General features: G+C 55.7%; 1 protein-coding gene across 1 annotated transcript; it reads left to right on the forward strand.

The window, feature by feature from the left end:
- The first annotated feature begins 6,511 nt into the window (after positions 1–6,511).
- LOC117836582 (jasmonate-induced oxygenase 2) lies at positions 6,512–8,131 on the forward strand. The gene is made up of 3 exons (XM_034716040.2): positions 6,512–7,065; positions 7,212–7,539; positions 7,626–8,131. The coding sequence occupies exons 1-3, from the start codon at positions 6,605–6,607 to the stop codon at positions 7,899–7,901; spliced, it is 1,065 nt and encodes a 354-aa protein (XP_034571931.1). The 5' UTR covers positions 6,512–6,604; the 3' UTR covers positions 7,902–8,131.
- The last annotated feature ends 3,306 nt before the right edge of the window (positions 8,132–11,437 follow it).

Consider the following 11,437-nt stretch of genomic DNA (forward strand, 5'->3'; position numbering starts at 1 on the left):
CCAAAGAGGGCAACTACGTGGTTGTCCCCGAAGGAGTTGAAGCACAGGTTGACAAAGTCAGCCAACATCGGGTGGCAGGGGGCGTGCCGGCGAGCGCGTCGCCCTCCTCTTGCGTGGCCCGGCAACCTCCCTGCCGTCCTTCTCCATGACCATGGCACCACGAATGTGGTCGCCGTGCTGGGCATCCGCCATGAAGCCATCGGTGGGAGCCGGTGGTGACGAAGCGGCGACCTGTCGGGGGGAGCATGGTGACCCGGCCCATAAAGGCATGACCTTGGATGTGCTGATGACATCCTGACCCATCGGCGGCTTGATGGCGGGGAGGAGGCCTGAACCGGCCGTGCGCTGGTGGCAAGAGTAGCAGGGGCTGCCACCGCACTATAGTAGGAGGGCCCGAGCAAGCACGGATCCAGGGACGCCCCGCTCGTGGCCGTAGCAGAACCACCACCCCGACACCAGGGAGCCCCGGGCAGCAGATGGAGAGCGCCGTCCATGCTGCGGGTGCCCCGTCGGGTGGTAGCGCCAGGAGCAGCACTGCGGGGACAAGTGCGGTGAGAGGAGCGGGGGGGAGGCCGACGGCCCAAAGTCGCGCGGCGAGGCACGGGTACGCGCACGCCCAGCCAGCAGCCCTAGCTCCACGTGCTGCCGTCGTGGTAAGGTCCAGTGGTGCGGCGCTGCCGTGCTTGCCGGGCCAGGAAGACCCTCCCCCCTGGAGCTCGGGAGAGTCCAGATCTAGGCTCGAACGTAGCAGATCCGGCGAAGGGCGACTAGCGGCACCGGCAGCCAAGATGACCTTGATCAGGAGAGCAGGAGAGGAAGAGAAGGAAGAAGGAGGGAAGGAGACGCGCGTGGCACCGGCTTCGGGCCACTGCTGGCTGCCACTGCCGGTCGGCTACCGGCGGTAGTGGCGGCAGCTGGGCGTCGGTTTGGTGGGAGCGGCGACGACCTCTGGATGGGTCACCCCCGAGTCGTTCCTAAGAGCAACGTGGGGAGGGGAAAAATCCCAGTATCTTGACCTTCACTATAGAGTAGAATGTGCTTTGCCACACGCACAGAAGGACCACGGCCAACGGCGCCCGAGGTGCCATGGCTGGCCGTTGACCGTTGTGATGCAACCTCGACAACCCGACGCCATGATGGACGGGCCGACGCTCTGCCTTAAAAGATTGGGCTTGGGTCGTATGTACTGTGGGCTGCCTTCAAGCTTGTGGGGCCCAAATCCATCTTTGTCACCTGAGATTTCAAAAGAACAGCAAGTGATATGGACGATGGAAAGAAACAGGGATCCTGTGTTGGATCAGTCAGCTAGATGTGGCTGGTCAACTAATCAATGACACGTAAACTTTTAGCGTGTGTTTGGTTTGAGAGTTGAAGTGGGTTGGGGTGGGTCGGATCCAGTTGGGAAAGTGTTTGGTTGAAAAACTAGTGGGTTGGTTCATCCCAAGAGGGAATATTCCCCCAATATCCGGGTTCATCCGGTCTGGCCAAAATGAATGAATCGTTTCGACCCACTTGAACGGCGTCCTCATTCGTCAGTCCGTCGTCTTCTTTGTGCACGTGAGGTAGCTCCAGAGGAGGCACTAAGCTACACGAGCTGGCGGGGATGTTGCCTTGCGACGAAGCCGGCGGCGCTGCACGGTGGGGCCGGATGGCGACGCTGCACGGCGTAGCTGCTTGGGCGTGGGCGCGTGTAACATCCGTAAAATTTACTAACTCAAATCATCCGCTAAAAATTTATTTTCAAAATCTTTTGACCGTTGAGCTCCCGAAAATCTTTTCCTTCCCGACGACTCCGCCATCCCGGCACCCAACGCCGACAGTCGTCTTTTTCTCCCTCCGCAAATTTTGCCGCGTGCCCGTCAACATCCGTCACGCATGCCCGACCGATTTCCACATTTTTCACTGACTCTCCCTCTCTTTTCTCTTTCTTTTCCCCTTCTCCTTTTTCCCCTTTTCTTTTTCTTCTTTTTCTTCCTTCTCTTTTTTCCTTCTTCCTTCTTCCTTCTTCCTTCTCTCTTCTTCTTTCTTCCTCCGCCTTTCCTCCTGGCGCCTGGCAATAGCGCTGGCCTACCCCCGGCCCCCTGCCGCACGTCACCCAGGCCACCCCCTGCCACTCACCCCGCGCCCGTTGGCCACCCCAGGCCCGCACGCCGCTCGCCCCGACGCCCCAGCCGCACACGCCACACGCCAGTCGCTGGTCGCCGCCAAGCCCCTCCCCACGCTGGCCACCGCCCTGTGCATCCTGTGCTCCTCGCCACTCGAGCTCGGCCCCGCCACGCCCTCAACGCGGAGCTCCCCTGCCTCATGCCACCGGCCGAGAACTCCGGCCACCATTAAAAGCTCGCCGGCCACAGGCCCCGCCGCCCTTGTGCACCGCTCGCCCCGCCCCCTCCTGCAAGCTATAAAAGGGGAGCCGATGCGTGGAGCTTCGCTACTCCCCTGCGCCCAAGCTCCTCGCCTCCCTCGCGCCCAATCGCTAGGAGTGCCGCCGTCGGAGCCGCTCACCGCCCCCTCTCCCGTCACCACCTGCCCAAGGCGAGGGCCAAAATGGGTCCCCCACGACCCCCTCTACCTGCCCCCCTCCCCCCCCCCGGTTCCCCATCCTCTTCCCTCAGCAAGTCACGGTCCAAGAAAGAAGGAAAAATCCCCCCAATTCTGATCTAACCCCCTCCTTTTCCATATTCACAAACCAGCCCTCCCACCTCTCTCAAAGTTCTCTCGTGGATATACCCTTCCACCTTCCAGAAATATTCGTGAATAGGTTCCTGGTTCTCGCAGTTTAGTCCTAAACCTTGTTTTAAGCCCCTAACACTCCGTTAATTCATCATTTCATGCGTCAAAATTCCTCCAATTAATCCCAAATTCGACCACGGCGTCCTCCAATATACTTTCGCTGAGGCATCTCCAAATTTCATGAAAATACTCATTCCTTCCATTTTTCGTTCGCATTCTCTGTTCGAAGCTCAACGGGTAAAGCTTTAATTTTATTTTATTTATTGTGTGCTTGATTGTGTGTGGCGTAGATCGTGGAGTACCCGAGGAAGAGTTTGACCACGAGCCCGAGCCTGAAGACCAGCACCGCAAGCAGGAACTCCCGGAAGGCTTGGAGGACGGCAAGTCCAACCTCACCCTTTGATGCATATTTATCCTAGTTATTCAAACACAACCTATTGGCCTGTTTCATAAATTGCATATTGTTTTACCGCTGAAACATGGTTGGATAGTCACCCCTTGATTGCTATGATTATTCCTTACTTATCCTATAATTATCTCTAAATATGACTTGCTCTGTTTGGATAATAATTACTGCTAAAATGCTTAGGATCTTGTTACTCAATTCAATCATAACTACAATGTGTTTTGTTAAAGAATAAATGTGTGAGTATTTTTAAAAAATGGAAAATGGGTTTCCGAAAATGAAGGAAAGACATGCTTAGATGAGATGGATGGGTGTTTCTTGTGTGAAATGCCAATAAGTTGGCTTGTACCTTTGTGGTTGAGCAAAGTTGGGAGATATCCATCTTGTCATGGTTAAGGACCGAGTTAATGTGTCATCTTGCCTAACCCAACCATAGTGCAACCACTCGACCGTTGTATGCGGCAACGGCTTAGCATAAATCCCACTAGCTAGTCTATTAGTCATCAGGAGAGCTAGTGAGCAACGGGAGACCATGGAGAAGGAATAAGAATTGTGTGAACTTAGATCCCGATTAAGACCTCGTTAGTAGGTCATTAACCCCTCGGTTGCTTTCGTGTTGACTAGTTAGTCTTAGCTAAGGTGGGTAATGGCTTTGATAGGATCTGCACCAACACTAAGGTGATCGTGCAGCGGTACCCTACTTGTGGGAAAAGTGTACAACCTCTGCAGAGTTAAAACCTATCCGGGTAGTCGTGTCCACGGCATTGGACGAGTTACGGCTTGGTCACATAACTAGTACTTGGAGATGGATGATTTTCTTGGCGTGTGTTGGATTTCAGAAGTGTCTGGCAGTTGTGCTGTGAGCTATTGTGGGCAGGGAGTCCGGTAGCATTAAAACTTGGATCCTTTGTGTAGGATCAACCTCACTTAATGATTCGGTTACTAAAAGAAATGCTTTGTGAAAACTCTTTTGAAAATGAACCCTTGCATGTGTTAAAATCTAGCTTTACTTCAAATAAACCTTAGCCTTATCCTTGTTATATCATGAGCATATTCTTGCTTGTTTCCGCCTCTGTGGATGGGGTTGGACTTGTTGAGTACATTCGTACTCACCCTTGTTTTGTTGCTTCAGAGGAAGATCTGGACTTCGTCATCGAGGATTTCGAGTAGGAGGTCGCTTCCGCACCTAACGTTGCCTATGGTGTTAGCCTTTGCAGAATGCTTCCGCTGTTGCTTAGTTCCGATTGCAGCCCGGGGTCCGACTGGACTGCAACTTGGATCTGTATCGTTGTTGGTTTAGTTCTCTTTTGGGTGTGTCTTGCCCACCCACTCCTTCGGGAGTTGTATGGTTTTTGAACCATCTGTTGAATAAATGTGTTATCAACCTCCTGGGACTGATATTTGTATCACATTTAGTCTCTACTTATGTGGGGATGCTTTAGCGCGGTGAAGGATGGTACGGGCGACGGCGGGCGGCGCGGCGTGAAAGATGGCGTGGGCGGCGCGACGGGTGGGGAGGAGCCAGCTGCCAGCGACGCTATGCAGGGCGGGGGTGTAGGAGCTAGGCGGCGGGCGAGGCAGGGTGGTGAAGGGCCAGCCAGCGGCGACACTATAAAGGCTGGGGGCATAGGAGGCGGTCGTCGGGGCGGAGAGGGGCTAGGCAAGGCGAGTGGGAGGGGCCAGCCGGCGATGGCGTAGGGGAGGCTCGAGCTGTGAAGGAAGAAGATAAGGTCTGGCCAGAGGAAGAAGGTAGGGTGCTAGGAAAAAATAAAGGATGACAGATGGGATGACAGGTGCGACATGCTAGTAACTCATGCTAATGGTGTTAAAGAGGACATCCATCCATCTCTCTAGATATCTCCAACTAAATAAAAAAATAGAATGAACCCAACCCATTCAACCAAACACGCACTGGGTCGAACCCAACCTAAAAAAGAGGGACGGAGCCAACCCAACCCACTTGATCCCCAAATCAAACACAAGCTTAGGCACTCTAGCTCGCTACCATAAAGTTTGATTTATCTCAGTGATATACAACATTTTTATAAGAGAAGGAAAAACAAAACTTAGGGTTTGTTTGGCAGGGCTCCACTCCAGAACTCTAGCAACTCCACCAAAAAATCCAGCCAAACACCTCAACTCCAAAACTCCATGGAGCAGCCAACTCCATGGAGCTGTAGTGCAAATGGAGGTGGAGTTTTGGAGCACCTCTTTTGCTCCTCCAAAACTCTCTATTTCGAACCTCCTCGTGGAGTTGGTGGGTTATTACCCACCAATACCACTGGTTACACAAAAAAACGTTTCATTCTATTTTCCCACCCCCGTCACCTGTCGCCTACCGCCTCCCCGCCGCCTGTTGCCGTTCCGCCTGCCGCCTCCCCGCCGCCCGTCGCTGCTCCACCCTGCTGCCCGTCGCCGCCCCGCCGCCCGTCGCCGCCCTGCCCCCGTCGCCGCTCCACCCCACCGCCCGTCGCCGCCCTGCCGCCATCATCGAGCCCCGCCCGTCGCCGCCTTGCCCCCGTCGTCGCCCCGCCCTCGTCGTCACCGTCGTCGGCCCCGTGGCCGCCTCCCCGCCGCCCGTCGCTGCCCCGCCCCCGTCGCCGCCGTCACCGAGCCCCGCCTGCCGCCTCCTCGCCGACCGTCACCGCCGAATCGGGCGGAATCCGAGGGGAAGAGGGAGTAATGGGGTCGCCGGGGGCCGGGAGCAGTGGCGGCGACCATGAGTGCTCCTTCAAGATCCTCCTCATCGGGGACTCAGGCGTCGGCAAGAGCATCCTCCTCGTCAGCTTCATCGCCGCTTCTGCCATAGTACCAGAACGGAACCGGACCTAGACCCCCAGTGTACACTCCTAGTCGTAGCAGTGGTACGGCACTAGGATTTTTGGGCGGACGAAACTAGCTAGCTGCGGAGGCAGGAATCAAGGCGGCGTCCGTGCGTGATACATCAGTCTCTCTCTCACCGAGCAGAACGTGGCAGGAGAAGAAGATGGGATAGAGAGGATAACAAGTGGAGCCTGAATTGGGGGGCAACAATGGCAATCCATACTGAAATCGATTTTTTTTGGAGTTGAGAGCACCCATCTAGCCAAACACCCCATTTTTATTCTGGAGTTCTAGAGTGGAGCTGGCTCCACCTGGAGTTCTGGAGTGGAGCAGCTCTACTCGGAGTTGGAGCCATGCCAAACAGGACCTTAATTTCAATAGTGGTGCCGAGCTTAATTAGGAAGAAGTGAAGAACCAACCAGGTTCAAGCCAAGGTCACGACTCCCTTGTTGCCGAACGCGCCTTCCATGGAATACGTCTTCTCTTCAGTATACCGCCCGACGCCTTCGGTACCAGGTCTGACAGCAATATCTGAAGCAAATGCACCACAGCACCAGATATGCGCCCATAGCGTGCACGTGTTCCTTGCTAAGAGCCTGAGACCACACACACACAACAGAGCTCCACAGCAACCTGATCGCCATGGTCGGCCTATCCATGGACCAGTCCTTCGTGCAGGCCCCCGAGCACCGCTCCAAGCGTACCATCACCGAGGCCACCGGCATCCCACTCATCGACATTTCGGTCCTTGCCTCCGGCGACGCCGCCGCCGTGGACGCGCTGGCCGCCGAGGTGGGCGCGGCGAGCCGGGAGTGGGGCTTCTTCCTGGTCGTGGGCCACGGCGTGCCGGCGGAGACCGTGGCGCGGGCGACAGAGGCGCAGCGCGCGTTCTTCGCCCTCCCGGCGGAGCGGAAGGCGACCGTGCGGAGGAGCGAGGCGGCGCCGCTCGGGTACCACGAGTCGGAGCACACCAAGAACGTCAGGGACTGGAAGGAGGTGTTCGACCTCGTCGCGCACGAGCCGCCGCCGCCGGCGGCGGGAACCGTGACCGATGGCGAGGTCGTGTACGAGAACAAGTGGCCCGAGGACCTGCCAGACTTCAGGTGAATCCATCTGCAACCTGTCGAACATGCCGCCGTCCCGTTGTTTTGACAAATCTCATATATGTTAAATTAGTTTTGAGTTTTGAAAATGACTGAATTCTCCTCAAATTTCACTTTTATCAATGTGAAACTAAAAACTTGTGCAGGGAGGCGCTGGAGGAGTACATGAAAGCCATGGAAGAGCTGGCGTTCAAGCTGCTGGAGCTGCTGGCCCGGAGCCTGAACCTGAGGCCCGACCGGCTGCACGGCTTCTTCAAGCACCCCACCACGTTCTTCCGCCTCAACCACTACCCTCCCTGCCCGAGCCCGGACCTCGCGCTCGGCGTGGGCCCGCACAGGGACCCCGGCGCCCTGACGATCCTGTACCAGGACGGCGTCGGCGGGCTCGACGTCCGGCGGCGCTCCGACAGCGAGTGGGTCCGTGTCGGGTGCGTCCCCGACTCCTTCATCGTCAACGTCGGCGACACCGTGCAGGTAGGCGACGCCGTCGAGATCATCCGTCACGAATTAGTGTGTAAGCTGAAATAATCGAAGTGATGCGCGCCCAATGGCGTTTTCAGGTGTGGAGCAACGACCGGTACGAGAGCGCGGAGCACCGGGTGTCGGTGAACCCGGCGACGGCGAGGTTCTCCATGCCCTACTTCTTCAACCCGGCGGCCGACGCCGTCGTGGAGCCGCTGGAGGAGCTGGTGGGCGGGGAGGAGGACGACGACCCGCCCAGGTACAGCGCGTACAGCTGGGGGGAATTCTTCAACACAAAGCTCAACGGCAACTACAGGAAGCTGGACGTGGAGAACCTCCAGATCGAGCACTTCAGGAAGGGCCTCGAAGCGTAGCAGGATTACGGACAGATCCGTGCCCCGGCGAGGAGACCGGCCGTTGTCTTCTGCTACCGAGAGACGATCGTCACCGTGTCGCTGTTTCTGGCCGTACAAGTAATCTTATCGTGACAAAATATTTATATTGCAAGACAGGAAGCATTCAACGAGATAATAATAATATGAAGATAAGCTCAAATACTAAAAATAAGGTATTTAATCCAAAAATCTATTTCCGTGCGTTTTCACGAGTGCTGTAACTTTTTTAACATAATGATGTTTTGATAATACCAGACAATACAATAATGACCGGGGATTACAATTGGCAAAAAGAAACTGTGAAACCAATATTTTGATACGGAGAGAATACAACCCGCTACATGGTTCGTGAGGATTTCACGAGGAAGAGAGATAGAGGATCGAGAGATGAGAGAAGGCACGGGAGAAGAGTGTGGCGGATCCACTTCGGATTAGCTTGATTAAACATGGTTAAGTCGCCTAACATGCGACACCCATGTCTTAGCCAAGTTAACACGAAGTGCCGTCGGATTTCATCCGATTTAACCACTTGAACATGACCAATTAGCAAAACCCACACGAAGGTGAGCGGTTCCAGAGAATACAACAAGTCCACCGAGTTAACAAAATTACCCATTTAGTTTGGCCACAAAACACATCAGAGTTTACAAGGTTCAAAAGAAAAACAACAGAAGGTAAAACACTAGCGGAAGCAAACTCGTCGGGGTCGGACATCCCTGGTGAGGCCCACCGGGACGTCAATGATCCCTCTCCTCGCCGTCCGAGGAGGGATCCCACTCGACCGTCCAACCCGGAGGGAGTTGGGGCGGCCAAGTGCCGACAGGGGAAGGCTCAGAGGCAGCCACTTCACCTGAAAAAGAAAAGCCACAACAAGGCTGAGCTACTAAGCTCAACAAGACTTAACCGACAGGGAGCGCGCTAAACTACCTCTGCTAGACATGCAAGGCTTTTTGGCTGAGGGGTTTGTTTGCCAAAAGCGCTAGATGTAACCCTACTTTCAAGTTTTAGCTCCGGTTCTAAGTTCATTATCCGGTCTAAGTTTGCAACCTATTCTAAGCAATCATAGAACCAACCAAAGGTATATATCTCATCAACAAAACCATATCATCATCAGATTCCTTATTTACTCAGGGTGACATGCGATCAAGCAGTCTCAAACTGTGAGAGGCAGACGAATCGATTCAAGTTTCTTAACCATGCATGGCGAACATAATCTCACGACATCCGCGCACCACAAGGGCTGCTTCCTGTGTCGGCCGTCCCCATCAATTCCCAGGCGCGTGTCAGGTCCAAACTTCCCTTGGCATGCAATGCTCCACAGTCCCGGCCTCTACCGTACTGTGACCGCACTTGCACCCACATGATGCACCATGGGAACCTCGTTCCAGGGACAGCAGGGGTATAAGCCACGCCCTAGTTCAATCAGGTACTAGGCTTCCCCATCCCATACTAGGTATGAGATTAGTACCTTCAAACACTTGATCACGAACACCACCACTGTCGGGCCTTAGCAAGTTTCATAGACAGACGGGGCGATCAACCGACCACCAAAAAGTTACCCAAAACCCTGCCCCGTCCATCATCCTTACAGTTCTAACAGAAGAGAACTCAACCAACTCCTATAAACTCGCGAGTGATAGGAAATCACTCAGCTTTTACCGCTTCCTACTTGAGCAAAGCATCTACTCGGTCCAACAGCTAGTGTTCAGGTCAAGGGAGCTAGGTTATGCATCTATGGTTCCAAACAACTCCTGTACGTAAATGCACAAGCATGTTAAAGAAGGCATGCGCGAGTTTGGCAAAACATAGGGGATTCATGCATCCGGGGCTTGCCTTCAAGCGAGAAGGAAGGAAGCTGCTCTTCTGCTTGGGCGGCTTCGGCTTCTGGGGGCAGGAGCTCGGCTACAGCTCGTAGTAGTTGTCGGCGAGACGCAGCTCTACACGAATGCAATGCATGGGTTAGCATAGACGGTTATTTCAACAGCAACACTTGCAAGTCTGAGCTCAGAAACTTGCGACAAGTTACAGGAGGGTGGGGAGGTTCAAAGGAGTTGATGGAGGTCAAGAGGTAAGGGTCGGAGGGAAGGAACTTATGAGCTGACTCGTAAACTAGAGGGTTTGATGTACTAGGGGTCCTCAGACTCAACGCTGAAAGGTCCCCAAGTTTTACACATACACCCTCGGTTCAAGAAAAAGACACAGCCGAGCCCTCGGGCGAGGCGGAGAAGGGTCGGCGGAACAGACAGGGTCAGGCGAGACGGAACCGGGGTCGGGCGGATAAGAGGGGTCGGACGAAGCGAACAGGGGTCGGCAGCCTACCTTCGTCTTACAGAGGAGGCTTGGGCGGAAGAACTAAGGGCTTGGGACGGCGGCGAGAATGTCCGGCGGCGGCGGTGCTTCTTGTGGATCACAAGCAAGCTCTTGGGCAGCACTGAAAGCAGTGGCTGGTGGATTGGAGAAAAGCGATGGTGCTTGAGCAGAGAGAAGAGTTCCTCAGACTTAGGTGGTGGCGCTGTGAGCTCGAACAGGGAGCAAGAGAGATGGCAGCTAGGGCAAGGGAAACTCCGGCGGGGCTTGCGCATTCCCTTTTATAGCGGCGCGGGAGTGAGAAGGGGAGCAGCGCGAAGGCCGGGGAAGAAGCAATGGAGTGCTCTGCCCGGGCGGCGATTGAGCGACGAGGGCGGTGGAGCAGGACTTCAGGGATGACGCCGGCGGTCATTGGGCACTGGCGTCAGGGCGGCGCAGGCGCGGGTTTGCCGGTGGTTGAGATTTGGCGGAGGCGGGCGTCGTCGTGCGGTGGATCTGATGGAAGTGACCAGGAAAACGGCGCTAGGAACGAGGGCGCACAGGTGAGAAGACAGGCGGCTGCGGGCGCGCGGGCGAGCGCGGAGCAACAGATTGTTGGGGCGGCTTCTGACAGGGCGGGAAAAGGAGCTGTCGCTGCCGCGGTCTGGGTTGGCGGAGGAGGAATCGTCGTGTAGCGAAGACCGGGCGGCGCGACTGTGGCGAGGTGACGGAAAAGACGGGTGGCATCGGCTCTGCGGCCGGGATCTGGCGATGTGATAATGGGCGCGGGCGGCGAGGTTCTGCAGAAAGGGTTGCAGAGGGGCTTCCGCTGCGATTGGGGAGGAGGGCGCGGGATTCCATCCAGTCGCGGGCCGAGAACGAGGCGAAGCGGCGGACGTCAGAGGAGTTGAGCCACGCGGTGGGGGAACTCTGAAGCGGGCATGCAACTCGAGTGCACCTGTCGCGGGAGATCTGGGGGAAAAGATCTAGTGGGCCCACCGGTCAGTCTCGGTGGTCCACTGCTCGAACTGGAGGACGATGCGGCGGAATGGCTTAGGAAGATCCGACGGTGGGTTGGGGGTCGGCGGGGTCGGAACTGGGGAGACCATGGCGAGGGGTCGGATCGCAGGGGTCGGAAGATCTGGAGATTGAACACTTAGACTTGGAAAAAACCAAGACAGGTGATCAGGGGCTCGGATTAAGATTGACACGAAGGATTTTTGTCCGAG

This window comes from Setaria viridis, chromosome 9 (genome assembly GCF_005286985.2).
Source record: "Setaria viridis chromosome 9, Setaria_viridis_v4.0, whole genome shotgun sequence".
In the NCBI taxonomy this organism is placed as follows: Eukaryota; Viridiplantae; Streptophyta; class Magnoliopsida; order Poales; family Poaceae; genus Setaria; species Setaria viridis.